This window comes from Chelon labrosus (genome assembly GCF_963514085.1).
Source record: "Chelon labrosus genome assembly, chromosome: 10".
Taxonomy (NCBI): domain Eukaryota; kingdom Metazoa; phylum Chordata; class Actinopteri; order Mugiliformes; family Mugilidae; genus Chelon; species Chelon labrosus.
In genome coordinates, this window is record NC_140360.1 from 19,981,615 (window position 1) to 19,998,901 (window position 17,287).

The 17,287-nt window shown below is 45.3% G+C and overlaps 1 protein-coding gene across 1 annotated transcript in view; it reads left to right on the plus strand.

Annotated features, from left to right (window-relative positions):
- The window catches only part of camta1a (calmodulin binding transcription activator 1a), a gene marked incomplete at both ends in the record, with an annotated part of 259,735 nt that overhangs the window by 201,941 nt on the left and 40,507 nt on the right, over positions 1-17,287 (plus strand). Inside the window, 1 exon segment of the mRNA XM_084552845.1 lies at positions 6,844-6,915. Coding sequence (XP_084408971.1) covers positions 6,844-6,915 — 72 coding nt within the window.

A 17,287-nucleotide genomic window follows, 5' to 3' on the forward strand; every position in this document is an offset into this window, starting at 1 on the left:
GAGCGCAATGGAGAGAGCAGGTACGGGAAAGTCTTCTCAGACTCAGCTGTTTCCTACCCACTAAAAATGACAGCTAAAACATGACCTCTGACCTTAAGCCTTTAAACTGCGGCTCGATAACCTGATTGCTGTATCCATTACTCCACTTTTAGTGGAATGAGATGCCTACAGTGGTTGAACAGTGCCGGGCTTGTGTTGCAAACAGATGATCATTACTTGTTTTTCTGCAAGACATTTTTACATGTCTGTTCTAGGCAGGCAGTCTAGAGGGCGGTTCAGAGGTTGGGCGAGAAGGAAGCGGCATCTTGAGATAATGACCGGTTTCCATTTGCCATTTTACCTATTACACATTTGCTTAACATCCATTTGCAACCTGTCATGCCTCGCATTCATATAATTTGTTGACCTCACGCAAACTCTTGACTAAAGCTATTTTTCTTTGTAACGTCGAAATGAGTTCAAACACACATTTTCAAGACAGCCTATTAGCATTTCAAAAACAAAGACATGACTTGAGCTAATTTAATCTGTAACACATCTCCAAAGAGAGGGCACTCTCTTATGTGTGGAGCAAAGTCAGTGGCAGAGGGAGAGGGAAAAGATCAGAAAAAAAAAAGAAAGCCGGAGTGAGGAAAGTGAAGATAGAACATTTATTACCGTGGCATGTGTAGGCCTCTTCTCATAGTGTGGGTACTATAGAAACACAGTTTGACTTTTGAGAAGCTGACAGAAGCGCTGCAAGGTTTACTGAGCTTTTGTTGACAGGCATCAATGTGTTGACTGCTGTAGTAGGCTGAGGTCAAGGCAAGACCTCGACTTTCTCTTTGTGAAGGATATAAAAAAAAAAAACAGCCTGATGTATTCACTCACTGACCGTTTCACCTCTCTTTTTGTGCAGCTTATTTTAAGCGAATAGGCCTTTATGCAGCACTGCATAGGGACAGATGTAGCCACGGTGTGTATGTTCCTCCATTTGTCACATGATTTTGGTCATAGAGGATGTATCAGTGAAGAGTTAAATCTTTAAATCCATCAGTATTATATTTATGACCTACACCCACTAGCTTTTTCTTTCTTTTCACCCTTTAACAAGGTCGACCCCCTCTCAAAGCTAGTTTATTTATTTCAGGAGATGTTGCTTGCATGGTGATGATGATTTACTTTTCATGCGGCCTAGCCATGTCCCTGTGTGTCATTGACATAAGCAACATATTTGTGTAAAACTGCATTTCCATTTTTGTAGGTGAATGCACATTATTATTTTTTGCAGGTGTGGCAGGGCACCAAGTTGTGCAGCTCTTGTTGCACAATTATGTGTTTGTGCCTTTGTGTGCTGGAGTATGGTGGCATGCCGTAGGCTCCATGCCACCCTTCCATCCCATTAGCTGAGCCCAGCCCCTGCCTGTGTCTGCTTTAACCTTGGCCAGCAGGCTGGAGGAGAGGGAAAGTAATTCTAACCTTAAAAACCTGCTGATTAAAGCTAGTTTGGTGGAATTCGATTCCACTTAATGCCTTTGGCTGCAAGCCCAGCTGGCTAGCATTAGCATCAACAGACACAGTGTCTTCAGTCAGGGAGACAGACGTGCATGGGCATGCGCTTGCTCTGGCATATGCAAAAGTGTGGCTGTAAACCCCGTATCCCTTGTCTAGCTTTCTGCCTCTCTATTTTTCTTCCCTGCCTCTTATCACACTCTCAGTCTGCTCAGTATATCTCACATATACGCAACCTCCTCGCCATAGTTTTCCAAAGTCTTTCTTATTGCCTTTAATTTGTTGTTTTCCTGAGCCTTGGGAATGAAGCAAAACAGAGGCACTGAGTTTTCAGTGGTCAGGGGTTCTCTCTAACTGCCTCAGTCCTGTTATTGTTTTCCTCTTGAACTTGATGTATAGCTGTGTTTACACGTCCAGCGTGGCTAATTAATTCTCCTCTTCAGGGCCTGTTTATCAACTGTTTGTGTTTATTTTACAATGAGTATGTTATTTTTAGAGCCAGCCATTTCCATAACACATGCATGTTTTCCAGGACATCATTTGTTTTGCTTTGTTGAGGAATTTAGGTTTGTTTTCCATTTTTTCCCTTCAGCTCGGGTGCAGCCTGCCAATTCATTTTGTAGCCCGCTCAGTTTTGACTGATTTAGAGGCTGCAGCTGGTCCAACGAAGAGGACTGGGGAGATAAATCTAAGCCTCTTTTGATTTATTATGTATAATGTCTCATCAACCGTTGCTTAAGTCTTCAGATGCACTGAAGAATTATACTGTTACAAATTTACAAGTTGTGGCTTATTTAAAGGCATGTAAAGAAGGGAAATCTTAATAGAGAAAGCAGTAGCTGCGATAAAAGCCACAGTCACCCTCCCGGTGCCATACCAGAGCTGTGCATTTCTCTCTAAATCCAAAAATGCAAGTGATATACCGTATATTATGGGCAGTCTGGGCATAGTGCCACCCTACCAGACACTATAGATAATTTGATTCCCGCCGAATGACTGGGAGAGTGCAGAGCAGAGTGGCTGACTGTAAAGACAGCAGGTGAAATGCCAAGCATTACGGTATCAGTCGAAAATGAGCTCATCCTCCAAACTGGAAGCGGCACTTTTCAGCCCTAAGTCATCTAATCACATCTGTATAGAGCCAGAAATCGTTGCTTGATCAATAGTCATCATGGATGCTGTCAATAGCCGGGGTAGTTTGAATTTTGCATGGTCCATGAATCTCTATTGAGTATGGATTTTGCGTTCTCTCCTCGGATGGGGTCTGATAGTGCTGCCCGATTGGCTGATGTGTGAGCTCTATTTATGCTGCTGCGCCCCGGGCTGAATCACCTGCCCCGGGCATCCATGTGAACAGACATATGCAAACATGCACACAAACAGAAGTACACACACACACACACACACAATGATACATTCCCTCTAATGAAACAGTGAGCCAGAAGTGACTTTACCAGGTGGATGTCCATGTCAACAACTGTATAATCGTGCAAAGCGAGTCATTCTGTACAGCGAGCGTTGACAAATTTATTTGAGGTCCGATGGTGGATTATTCATACCCAGAGTGGTGGAATGTATGAAAAAATGCTGGCTAAGGAAACATTAGAGGACACCTGAGTCATCCATGAGTCGATACAAAAACTATCCTTGAAAGACTTGGCTGGGCATGATAGAAGGGATGTCGAGGAGAGGAATGTAATTTTAAAAACCAACAAAAGGGTCGTTAACGAAATACCTGGCAAGTTATCCATGTATGTGCTTATTCCCGTGTGTGAGTAAATGAGTACGTGTGAGCTTCCCTGTGGGGCTGACAATCCAGCTGAAACACAAATGTGTGGCAGACTCTGACAGTAGGACGTCTGCATCATGGCAGGAAAACAGCAAATTGCCAACATAAATAAGGTGCCACGCTCTGATTAGGACTGTCTTCACACATCATTATGGTCTAATGACAGCGTTTCCCCTTTCTTTCGCTCTCACTATAACTGCGGGCCTGTTTGCCAGTTTCGCCTTCACAGACTTTGCATTTTGCTAGCCCATCTCAAGCTGTGCCTGACATCTGTCAGCCATGATGGATGAATGTAAGTGAAGTGTCGTCAGGGCAACAGGAGGCCAGGGGCAGCCGTGGCCTCCAGAGGCGGGACGGGTAGCCGTCGGTGGCTCTCCTTTTACATCTAAAGGGTTTATTTAAGACAAGGGCTGTGTTCAGTCCAAGCAATAATACCCTTTCATTGGGCCATGCCGCCGTTTCAGTGCCTTGACCACATGCTTGAGTGACAACACCAAATAAATTTGCAGCCTCGGTGTCTGACTTTGGAGGACGCACGGCGCTCTAGCTCTTTTTTCCCCTTGCCGTCCACAGTGACAGCACATTAATACATTATGGACACGCTACTTGTAAATTCTTCTACAAACTGTTTTGTGTCATTCACCTGTTGTCTGTGTTTAATTTGCCCACGCAACAGACGCACTAATAATACATGTATGTGTGTGCATATGTACATTTACATATGTATTTGTTTTGCCTGGGTTTGTATCCGTGTGCAGAAGCTTTTCAAAATTGCACACTGGGAAACTGCACTTTTTATGAGAGGATATGTGTGCATGTGTGTATAATTACGGTTTAATTGCTTACCCTGTGATGTGCTGTCATCTGTCACAGCCCAAAGACAGAAAATAATGGTTCTGCTGCTGTCATTTTGTCACCCAGACACTCAGCATGCAGAAAGCAGCGGAAACACCAGTAACTGATATGCGCCTTGCATTACTGATAAGCACTCAAGTATGATGAGCTTTGTGTACGTGGGCGTGCTTGTGCTCTCAAAACTATCTCGGCCTTCTTTTGTATCTTGATCTATTGTGATTGTCAGTGTAAGTATGCAGAAAGCTGTGTGCATGACTGTTACAGTGTGTGTTTTTATGTGAATATTTATGAGTTGGTTTGTGCTTTAGGACTCAGTGTCTAATTTTGCGCGTGCGCTTGTGAGAGGGAGGATTGGCGGCTGGGTGCGGGTTCGCAAGTTTACGCGTGCGTGTGCAAATGTGTTTGATGCCTTCTGTACAGTATATCGCCAGTGACAGGTGCAACAGTTGTGTTATGCTTTAAGCTGCTTGTTTGTCTGGCACACTGCTATGTGTGGTTGAGAAATGGAGTAAACAGAAGGAAAGGAAAGCAGCCTGGGGGCTAATTTATTCACTCCCCAGTCGCCCTAGTCACAGAGGCCTGTTGCATCGGCCCACCTGTCAATCCTGAGGAGCGTGCCATAGCGTCATACCATCTAACTCCACAGCCACACCACAGCTCACTCTCAGTGGGCCAAGCGCTTTAGGCTAGAGCAGTATTAACCGTGATATATTAATAAACGCTCTGTAATCAGAATTAATAAGACAGCAAGTTTATTTATTTTTTTTTAAGCACACAAGCAGCATTTAAAGGTCTGTATGCTGTGAATGCAAAGTTAGCCAAGTACTGAACAGACATAAGGCTGGCATTTCTGTTTGTAAGCACCTTTCACAAAACTGTTGCAGCACATGACTGTTCTGAAACGTATAAAGAGTTTAATGCCTTATAGACCACTGTATTGCATCACTAATCCCTGGAAAGAGCACAAAGTACAGTTTATGACATAAATGCTCACAAAAGTAGAACTGTGCGAGCGGATGGCTGTTGTCGTTGACTGTGGTAATGTGTTCAGTGCACTGTGGGTGTGGGAGGAAGTGTCTGTCCGTCGCCGGCGTAGAGTAATGGATGGCGGAGCTATGGGAGTGGGAGGAGGCATACATCCTATTTGAGACAGCTGTAATGGATGAGAGCACAGCAAAAAATAAGAACAGGAGGCAGTCTGCGTGCGTGCGTTCGCTCTCTCTCTCTCCCTCTCTCAAACTCTCACCCGCTGAGTTTGGTAGTATTGAAATCAGTTGACAAAAGATGTGAATGGAAGAATGGAACACCTGGAGTCAGGGCCGAGGCAACTCTTGTTCATGAATTGGTTGTAGAAACTGTGCGTGTGAATGTGTGGGATGCATGTGTTTGTACGCCCTCGTGACGTGTTTGTTTTTTTAGCTGTGTAATGTGTCGGTGGAGTTGTGCAGCACTATAGAGAATCGGTTTGATGACTGATGACTGTTTATACAGACTGACCTTAACTGCCTCTCCTAACTAGGTTTTAGTTAAACAAGCCCAGCACATAGCGCACTTCAAGGAGCCTCCAAGCCATGTAGCCCAGTGTCCACACTCCCTCTCACTCTCCCTTTTCCCTTCCCCCTTCACCACTGCCTCCCCGTTCACAGCGCTCCAGCTAACCCGCCTTAACCCACTGGAAATATACAACTGCTGAATAATGAAGCTGTGTCAGTCCAGTGTGTGCATGTGCGTGTCTGTGAGTGTTCGACGAGGTGTGAGCACACGTGTATATGTGTGTGTGTATCACGCCACCTTTAATGTATGAATTTCAATATTCATACCGAAGCATTGTCCACTTGCTTCTCCCTTTAATTCTTGTATGAGCCGGGATTTCCGTCTTTAGAACAATCAAACTTTTCCACAAATATTTATCGTACAAAGTCATAGCCCCATGTCCCAGCTGGTGAGGGCTGAGCAAGAGTACAGTGCTGTAGATTTTTGTTGCTGCTGTAAACAAGCAAAACCTTAGCCATCCCTCTCGTTCACCTGTGAGCCCGGGCCACGAGTCTCCTGGAGAAGGATTGAGGAGGGGAGAGGATGGAAGGAGGGTAAGAGCTGCCATCACACACTGCTCCACAGTGCACGGGGCTTCACTGGGTTTGCCTCTGCTGCCGACTGGTGAAAAATGTCTCCTGGCCTCTCTGCCAGATACCACTAGGTGTTATCAGCCCGGCCTAGCTCTCTCTACGGTAACGAGCCCCCAGGCACAGTATTATCTGTTTACGATAAGGATATTAATAACACTGTGCTTTAGTTATGTGCTGGCGCGCCCTGTGGGTTGAGGGAGGGGGGGGGGTTGGTGTAAGGAGCACCTGAATCATTCTGTCAAGGGTTCTTTCCAAGCAGGACAGGATGTAAGTGGAAGAGGCGGAGAGGGGAAAAAAAAGGAAGGAGTCATATGGTGATGCTGGGACGGTGCTGAGGATGGTTAACCCCCATCCACTTTCTCCCTCCAGGTCACTGTCTTTGTTTTCAAGAACAATAGCTTGACCATCTGCCAGCAGGTCCATTTGGGAGTTATCGTATACAGGGACAAGGTCAGGGGTGAAAAGGTCACAGCTGTCACGGTCAGCTGAGAGGTCAACCTATTTCCTGCACGGCGCTACTACTGTAGTGTAATGTCCTCTTTCTGTCCCTCTTTGTCTCCCTCTCTACTATCTCGCCTCCAGTGTCTGTATGGCTGCTACGTCCACTCCTCCATCATCCCCACCTTCCACCGCAGGTGCTACTGGCTGCTCCAGGTAAGAAATCCTTTTCTCCTCCTTTAGTTCACTAGCAGACTCTGCCTGCCTTTCCACAAGAACTTGAATGAGTTGCATGATATCAGTTTCCATTAAACCGAAGCATTTTCCTTTGACAGCCGGCAGGCAGACATCAACCTACCCCTCCTCTGCCTCTCTCTCTCTCTCTCTCTCTCTTTCTCTCTCTCTCTCTCCCTCTCTCCTATCCCCCTCTCTCTCCTCTCTTTTCTCTCCCCAGCCTCCATTTCCCTTATCTTTCCCAGTCATTCACTTTTCTGATGGCATTGCCCATACACACAGTCCAGCACGAGGCCGGTATCTCAGTCTGCTAAAAGCTTTGCCATCTCCCCTGTCTAACAGCTGCAGTGATGGGCAGTAAAAGCATGATGGAAGAGGTTCCCTGTACAGTGTAGTGTGCTTACTCTGGGTCATCAAGTCTGCAGACTGAGAGTGGTTGTAAATAGTAGTCCTTTGATCACCTACCCAATACATCTCATCATTCTCGTTTAGCATGGCAGCCATTATTGTTGGAAGGTGCCTGATACAGCCATTCACACACACACACAGTTTTAAGGGAGCATAAAGCACATGCTCAGAGAATAAAGATTTGTGGTTCCTCTGTTACTGTCTATCTATCTATCTATCTATCTATCTATCTGGATCTCTAAATCGCTGTGTCTTGCATACAGTAATTATAATTAATACAGTGATTCTGATTAATAAAAAGAAACCCATCTTTTGGATGGGGTTAGTGTTTGGCTTTAATATTCTACTGTGCTGCTGCAGTGCCTCTGTTTCAGGTTTTCTAAGTTGCATTTACTGCCGAGAATTGTTGAGTCTCAACATCCCTGTTGCACTGAATATCCCCAGAAGACATATCAATTTGCCATCCAACAAACCCCCTCCCATCCATGCTACAATGGCTGCTAGTAAAACAGGGGAGCAGATTGGCAGGGAAAAGACAAAAGAGAAAAACTGGCCTTAACAATGCCTAAATACTAATCAAAATAATTAGAGTGTTCCCGCGGCAAACAAAAGCTTTCAGACAACAACAGTTTATTTTTCTCTCTTGCTCCGTGTTGGCACCATGTGTGACAGGCAGTAATAACAACCCTAGCAGACAAAAAGCATGGCTCTGTCTGCCTCTTCTGAGTTAGTCAGCAAAACCACTTGGGTTGTTTTCACTTAAATCTATTATCCAAATGATTAGAGTTACTGTGTGTTACTAAAAAAAATCTAGTGATCTGGTGCCAAGTAATTTGAGACACTGAATACTTGTATCAGGGGTTATTTTTAAGAAAATGTTTTCTTGTTTTCTGTGGTAATGCATTACTTTGATGGGAGTTAGAGTCTTTTGTAACCATTCTTTCCGTCCAAACTGGCTCATATCCCCTCGCAAAACCATTTCAGTGTTGAAGATAGAGGACAAAATGCACAAAAATGCATTACAGACAACAATTAGGCACACAATCCAGTCCTTAGCATTCACTTGAAATAACTTTTGTTGGATTCCTCAGTTTCCTTTATTGGTGGACCGTAGCAAGTAATATAGTACATAGCAAGAATTTTATTCTGACAACTGCACAGAACGAAGTAATGGGATTTTGTATCCCATTACTAACGTGGAATTGCAATGGTAAGGAACCTTAGAGCAAGTATAGAAAGGAAGAATATTTTTTCCGATGGTGATGACATGCTCATATGTATGATCTCATACAAACATGTTGGTACAGGCTTAAAAATGCGAGCCTGTCATTCTTTTTAGGTCAAGTCCAGGCCAAAGGCAGCATGGCTGAAAGCCACTGTTCCATGAAGGGTCAGGCCAACGTTATGCTTGACACATACACACAAGGGCACATGCAGACATTCATTCTGGGGTCACGCTGGTTCACTCACTTCTAAACTACCACTTCCACTCTCTCTGCCAGTTGCAAGATACATGCACATAAGCACTCATCAAACTTCGTGGAGTTCACTGACTAAACTTTTCTTTCCTGTTGCTGTAGAGCGTCAGCTAAGAACAACTGGTAAAATGAATCCTTGGCCCTCACCTCTCACACTGCTCAGCAGATCTGCTTACATGTCTCCCAGAGCTCTGAGCGCTGGATGTGTGCAGCTAACACATTCACCCATCAAAATAAAAAAGTACCTTCTGCTGCTAAACAAAAAAATCATTTATTTACTTGTATTTTCTTTGGCACTTCTGGAATCCCAGATTTCCATCTATTTCCAGGCAGTTTATCGCAGACCATCTGTGCTGACAAGAAACCACAGTCACAGTGATACCAGAGGTAAAGAATTACACCTCAGTCCATATCTGCAGATGCAAATAGACCTTCAGTACCTTTGTCTCTTCAAGCCACTTTTAGTCAGTCAGTCTCTTTCTTAATCTCTCTCTCTCCACCTCCCTCCAGTCTCTGAACCCTCTGTCCCTGACTCCCTGTGTACCATTTGCTGTGTCCATATGAGATTTGCAGGCAGTAGTCTGTCAACAGCAGAGCAGCAAGGAGACTGGAGCTCCCAGAGCGGCAACAGGGAAAGGTCACCAGTGAGTGAAAAATGTAAATATTCAGCCATCCAGCAGCCACAGTCACGGAGAGACAGGGATGAAAATAACTCCTATTACACAGCACCGACAGGGAGGGAGCACAGAGGACAGAGAGGGTACAGACAGACTGTGAATGAGAGAGTGAGACGGACACAACTTTTAAAAAGTTAGGCTAAAAACACACTGAAAGGAGAGTTGGAGAAGAAGATAAAGATTTGAGGCAAAATAAAAAACCCAGTAGAATAGGGAGAAGGGGGACAGTGTGTGTACGTGGGTATTTTCAGATATGTGTGTGAAAGAGCAAGAAAGCAAGAAAGCAAGAAAGCCAGAAAGCGAGAAGCAAGAAAGACAGTGAGGTTGGTAAAAGGTGTTTTAGCGAGGGGGGTTCAACCAGTGGGTGTGTGCCTCTTTATCCACTCTTTATCCACTCTTTATTGAGTTAAAGCCTGGGTAATGAGACAGGGGACAGGAATAAAGACCTGCGAGGGGGGTCTTCTCTCCCTCCATTCATTTTCTTTTGTTCTTTTCACCTCTCACTCTCACTCTGCTCATCCCCGCCACGCTACCTCCACCTCTCTATGGCATTAGACCACTTCAGAATGTCTGGCCCATCTCCGCAAATGGCTGAGACTGAAGAAAAGTACCACCACAGTTATCTGGGGTTGCAAACAATGAATCCAAATTGCTGCTGAGACAGAGAGTTGCCCAGGGCGGACTGTGTGGGTTTCTACTGAGAAAAAAAAAAGGGAAAAAAAAGAATAAAAAAAAGTTCCTGTTTCAGTGGATTTGGTAAAAAACAGAGCTCTGTGTAATACCAAGTACAGTTTTCTACACTTCCAGCAAAAACACACTAAAAGTCCACAAGCCTTAAAAACATTGTAACATTATGTATCCACTCTTGAAATGCTGTCAGTTACAGCTGGAGTGTGCATAATCAGATACTTAAAAGCATATCTACTACTTATTCACACTCTTCCAGGTACATGCTGTCAAGACACACACACACACACACACAGAAAAGCACACGCCCGTCGACACAAAGGATCTCGCCCGTCCTGGTGGCACTGATTGATTCTATTGCTCCTTGTCCCCTTCTCTTGTTTAGCGCGAATCGAATGTAATTCCCTGCTTGTGCCTCTCCATCAAATCAGACAGTGGAGTTTGTGCTGGCCGGCGGGGGCACAGAGGTGGGGATAATTATGATATTAATACGGAGGGGGTCTGAGGGGAAACTTCATTTGTCCTGCTGCCTGCCACGAACACAGAGAGGGGTCAATAGCCTCTCCTGCTTTTCCTACTTTAAAGAGGAAGAGAGAGGGATGAGATAATGAAATGACTAGTAAGGCAGGAGGGAATGCTGACGACCTTGTTTCTTCACAGCTATCACTTTCTCCCTCTTACCTTCCTCAGCTTAGGCCACTGTGCTCTAGTCTCTGTCTCACATGAATACATTATTAATACCATCATTCACTGCAGTTACATTTTTCTTATTACATTAGTCCTTCAGAGTATAATGACTTTGGAACCACTTGAATTAGTGTTATGCGGGAAAATGAGTCGTCACTGTTGTCCCTGTGATCATTCTACCACTGTTAGACAGTATTTCGGCAATTTTAATTTATAGAATAACTCAAAGGTCACTTAATTGGACAGCCAGAGTGATAACTTTGTGATTAAAGAGAACCCTTGGCGGCTCGGAGGTGCTGTCCATGGTGCTGAAACTTAACCTTTTTTTTTTTTTTAGCTCTTCACCACAACGGCGCCTTTGAAAGCTATTTTCATTTTCCTTTTTGGTTTTGCTCGTTTATCAAAACCCACCCGGCGCTTTTGATCTCCCATGCTATGCTCTTCTCATAACAAGCTCACCAATCTCTACAGATCAATACATCTGACCGAGGCTGTCAGCAGATCATGTGCAGGAACCAACGCATGTACACATCATGCCTCGACACAAGACAAGACAGAGAGAGGCCTCTCTTGCCCTGGTTAATTGAATGGGAAATGTTGAGTAGCTCCTTTGCTGTGCTGATCCATTGGTCCGTGAGCTAGCAGGATTCAGTAGCTCCAGAGCGGACATGCCTCCAGGCTAAAGACAGACAGATGGATTCTTTATATCTACGAGAGTCCTCTATTCATTCAAATCAGTTTAGTTGCCTCTGTGTTGAGCAGCTGGGAGACAGGTGCCGGATTCAGAGTGGCTCGGGTGATGTGTGATGACGGAGCAGAGCTGTCAGGTCCAGATTCACATCAGATACGTCCACACTATGCAAGGCTACATAATGAATATTTCACTGAGATAAATCATGGATGAGCCTGGGCACCTTTCTGTTGATTTCACTGAGAGGGTAGAGAGTCAGGAAAACCTGGTGAGGTTTTGACTGGCTGTCTACAACCTCGGGGCAAACGGAGGCAGTAGAAATATAATTGCCTTTAGCTATGCAGGCTGTTGTTTGTATCAAATGGAAATGCACCTCTACAGTATGAGCTCAGATTTATAGCATATGAATTTGACTTCACCGTCTGACATTACTGTTAAATTCAAAACTTCAGCTCCGGACTGGCAAGAGAACAGGTGGCAGTATATGCAGCGGGGAGAGTGTGTCTGTATATCTGTCAGCGTCTCCACATGTTTGTCTTTGTGTGTGTGTGTGGATCAGACGTTGCCGCTCTGTTACTGCACTATGGTGGGAGACTACTGCGCTTTCGGCAGCATGCTGCTGCTGGCAGGCCCCCACTCTTTCCGCCATGAGGAGAACAGCTGCTTCACAAGCATGTCGGGGTGTGAGCCATGTCCCTGTGGTTCCCCTCGTCTCCTTCACTTCTCCTCCTCCTTGTCTGCAGTCACACAGACACCGTGCATCTGACATTAACCCCCTCCAACCCCTATGCTCATAAACATTCATATAAGTCTCTCTCCCTGCTATCAACTTTTCTTCTTCTGAGCACATCTGCTACCCTCTGTTTCCGCTCAGAGAGAAAAACATGGAGTTAGTTCTAAGTTGGTTTCTGCCCAAAACAGTGACACTGGGACTTCTGACCTCTAAACAAATTGAAGGTTACTCTGGTGCTTAATTAATGGCCCCTGCTGGAGTGCTCTCTCCCCATACGATGAAAGAGAGAGAAGTTGAGTTAAACCCCAGAGGCACCTCGAGCCTCCTCTCCTCCTGGCAGACTGATCTGTTCCTCAGTGCCTGCGACCTTTTCTCTAGGCCCGTCGCCTAGCCCACCAGCACGGCCAATTATCACAAATCCCCTGCCGCATTTGTCTTGCCATTTTCACTCTGCAGCCAAAGAGGCGTGCGTGGCCATAGACTCATGCAGCCTCCTAACCAGCCTGAGCCCAGACGGAGAAACAGAGGCCCACAACAGGTATGTGGTGCTTAAATAATTCAGTTATCCTGAAAGGTTAAGGCTCTGCCAGTAAGACGAATTGACATTCTTCTAGCCCAAGAGTCATGCACCCTCTTTCAGAAGCAGTAGCCATCGACATGTTTACATTTTGTGACTTCAAGATTGTTATTGACGCCAATATTTTACATGTTATTCTGCTTCGCTCTCTTTCCATGGCAATCGCAAATGAGCACAGAGAACTAGTTCACTGACCAGAGAAGTATGCAACATATACATCACTTCAAGCTCGTTGAGGACAAACCACGATTGTTGTACTTGATGAGCTTTCTTGTCAGCAACCCTTTGAAGCCTCTCCCATATTAGATAATAAGAGGTCCCTGGGCATTGTGTCACCAGCCAGGCTTATTTGTGTTTACTCCCTGCCCGTGTGTGCTAGAAAGCAGAGGAATCTGCAGCAAGTCTGATGTGTGCTGTGCCAATCTTACATCAAGCCATGTCATTTCGCAGGCTCAGGCTTGATGGCAGAAGCGCGCACGCGTCTCCCAGCTTCCCAGAGAACACTGGTCACAGCTAATGACCAGAACTGTCTGATTTGTCCTGCCCTGATTACTCCTCTGAGCCCCAATTAGCCGTGGATGAGGGTTGACATCCCGACACAATCACTTGGACGTGTCATAGAGGGAGAGATGAGCCGGGGATAGAAAGGGGTAGAGGTAAGGGGAGGAAGACAGGGGGACATGTGAAGACCGCACAGAGCAAAGACGAGTTGGTATGAAAGCGCTGTCGAAGCAGAGGGATTCACTTTGTATTCAGTCAGATATTGATCTCAGTTCCCCTTTAACCGGCTACTACTCATCAACATACAAACCAACGGCTCTGATTGCAATTTCTATAATTGGCAATTTTCATTGTGAATATCTGTCTGTCTGAGGACGTTATCTGCATCGGATCTTTAACGGGTTGAGACTAAGTCCTGTTTGTGGAAAAGATAAGCATTCGGCCAATGTGACTGAATCATTCCACTACCTGAAATGAATAACTGTAGGAGCGTCAGCTGTATTTTATTATGGCTAAGAACTATTTAATTCCTTCATTGTCAGTATAATCTCTCTTATAAAGATTGTCATTCTCTCTTAAATATTTTTCCTTCTCGTTTCTCTCCCGCACACTGTTCTGGTCTATGACCCCCCACTCCATCTCACCTTTCTATCTGTCTTTATTTCTCCCTACCACTGTGTCTCCCCAGGATTGCTGAGCTATCTCCCCTCTGCGAGTTTTGAGAAAAATCTCTCTTTTTTTGGCCTGCACTCATTCTCTCTCAGCAGGGGGCAGTGGAAAAGTAACTACAAGGGCACATAAAGCCTTCAGAGTCAAACCAGACTTCTTTTAGTCTTTTTTGATCTGAGTAGATGTCATATTGAACGCACACGCGCGCACGCACACACACACACCCTTCAGTGGAATGGCTCTGCTCCTATCGCTGTCTGCTCCTCCATCTCAAAACACACCCACGCGAAATCGAGAAGACACAGGGATTGAGAGGAGGAGGAGGAGGAGGAGGAAGGAGGAAGAGGAGGAGAGAGAAAGCAAAATGTGGAAAGGTGGGGGGTGGAGGACTGTGTCAGGAGGGGAGGAAACAAGAGGAGGGAGGGGTGTGGGGGTGCTTTGAGAATGGGGATTAGAGTTAGAAGATTAGAGGTAGAAGATGATATCATTTGGTGGAGATGAGCGGGAGCAAACGAGCAGCGCAAATCACCTGACGTTAACGAGCTGCCTCGTAAATTACTGCAGCCGAGTGTGTGCTAGAAGCTGGATCCTGGTAGGGCCGTGTAGTGCAAAGGAGGCATAACGCTTGTCTTAACATTATTTACTACCCCTTCCAAATTTATATAGGGTTTTTTCCCGTTGCCCCAGAGCCGAATATTGGCCTCCTGCGGCTGCATCGGAGGACGTTTCCTTATGAATACGGGACGTTTCAGTCAGTCAGGGTGCCCCTTGTGTGGCATCCGTAACCCCCATACAATCTCGAAGTGATAAACTGCGGTCCTGGCATACACCAACAGAGCTTAACAACAAAAAGAAAGAAAAAAACTCTTAACTTCTCCAGTGACCTTCTCGGAAAACTCAGCTTTGACAGTTCCTTATCTCCATGTGGACTTCATTGTAAACACTACATGTTATTTACTGTGTTTACTCCTCAATTCTAAGACTGTGGCAAAGCATCCATTGGGAGTCATTATATTATATTAAAATGTAGATTTTCAGAGATATATTGGTTCATATTTTCTTTCCTGAAATTCCTTACACCAGATGCACGAATCCGACAGAGATTGCAGCAGTTCAGGTGAAACAGAGATGCGCATAAAACGTGCAGGATGAGGAGGCAGTCCAAAAAGAAAGTGGGAGAGAGGCAGAGCAGGGATGTGAATGGCAGAGAATTGGACATCCTCTCTTCTTGTGCTCTTAGGGGGTGAGGCTGGGTGGGGTGGAGGAGGGAGATATACATTTCTATTTTAGCCAGGAGCCTAGCAGCGAGAGAATGACTTTCATTGGCTGGATTCTAAATATTACATGACTTCCTGATGGCAGCGTGCTGTCTGAGACGATGTCTGGCCTGGTATTAACCTGTCCGGATAAATCAGCCGTTTACACAACTCTGTTCCTCTATCCGGAGAACTCTTTCCTCCCTTCTTACCTCATTCTCTTTCTGCTTCTCTCTTTTCTCCAACCCTCCAGCTTCACCTGTTTCTCATGCACCATTTCTGCCTCTGGTACGCCTGCTATGGCGCAACCCACTTTGTGTGTGTGTGTGTGTGAGTGTGTATATGCAGAGTTACTCTGTGGTCCTCTGCCAAGGCCCCTAACGTCATATGCAGCCTGGCAGGTGACAAATAGTTTTTTAATTGCTTGCACCAGGAAAATCATTAGTCTCTTCCCTTTCCTTGGTGGGACCAGGCAGGACGTGTGTGCAATAATAATAGCCTCAGTCCCGTTTCCCATGTGCTATTTTTAGAACAGGTATTTTAAGGCCTTGTGTCTGTATATGTGCATATGAGTGTGTGAGCGCACATGTATGCGGTTGCGTGGGTGCACACGCACTCTGCAAGGGTGGGCTAAATGGTCCAGTGGTGCTATTCCTTGCTTGTGATAGAGGATGGTGTGTTTGTCAACCCTGCTCCCGCCTCATGAGAGTTTTTCTCATTGCTGTTGCTGTTCCACAGCCCCTGGGAGCACGCTGTTTGTCTCTGTGTATGTGTGGGTTTTTTTTGTGTGTGTCTGTGAGTGCGCGTGCCTCCGTGTCTGGCAGGCTCTGGCCTAGGCCATTGTGCTGTAGTGCATTACTGTAGCAATCCTCCGACACAGTGGCCAGCCAGATGAAGCCGTCCAGTTTATGGAGCAACCTGCAAACTCCAGCTGCTTTTGGTTGGGATTGTGCTTAGTGGTGAGATATAGTATTGATTTTCTCTCCTCGGTGCCCTTGCCATCCCTGTGTAGATATGCACCAGTGCTCAGCATCCATTCACTGAGAAAAGGGAAAGAGGGGGAGAGAGCAGAGGATGGTGTTTATGTGACGATACTGACCCCATTCGTTCACACGGAAAAGGCCGCGGATCGTGAGGTGGCTAGACGGCAGAGGGGAATTGAGTTTGTGAGGCTCAGATTGCAAGACGAACCCTGAATTTGATTTCTGTGTTATACGAGCATTAGTTATTATATAGCATCTGAGGCTGTTTGTGTGTCTGCATTCTTTGTGTGGAGGGTTTGTGTGGATTTGTGAACGGCCGTGTGTTTGTGTGCGCACATGTGCAGTGGCAAGCAATTTGAATCTGTGCAGTTGATGTTTTTTCGCCCTTGCTTTGAATCCCTGTGGGGAGCCATGTTCAGCACTGTTCCAAAGCCGTTCAGATCCCGCCCTCCCTCCACTCCCTGCCTTCCCTCCTGTCCTCTATTCCTTTAACAACACAGTGAAATCAAAAACACGGTCGGTCATTATTTGAAACATTTTTTGTGGAATCCCCCCTAGCCACACTGTTGCGGTTTAAGTAATGTAAGCGCCTCATTACACTAAATATTTCAAAGATAAATGACACAACTTTTTAGAAATCCTATTAAGGATTGTATAAAAATATTAGTGTGTGACCTTTCTGTGAATTTGAAGCCTGTGGAATGTTTAAGCAGTGAAAATGGAATTGAACCTTTTAGTCTGCAAGTGTTAATGATGCCTTTAGGTGTTAAATACATCAGACCTCAAAGTATTGGCAACTACGGTACTCTTGTCCTTATCTGACACACATTGTCACACACACACACAGAGCTACCATTAACTGCGCTAAATCTTCAACAGAGAAATGAAAAACTCCTTTAACTTCTTTTTCACTTTTCCTGCCCAAGATTGTTTCAACTAAAGCGGAATTAATATTCTCATGTCTGTTAAAACCTATGCTGTACATCTTAATTTATAGTATAAAGGTG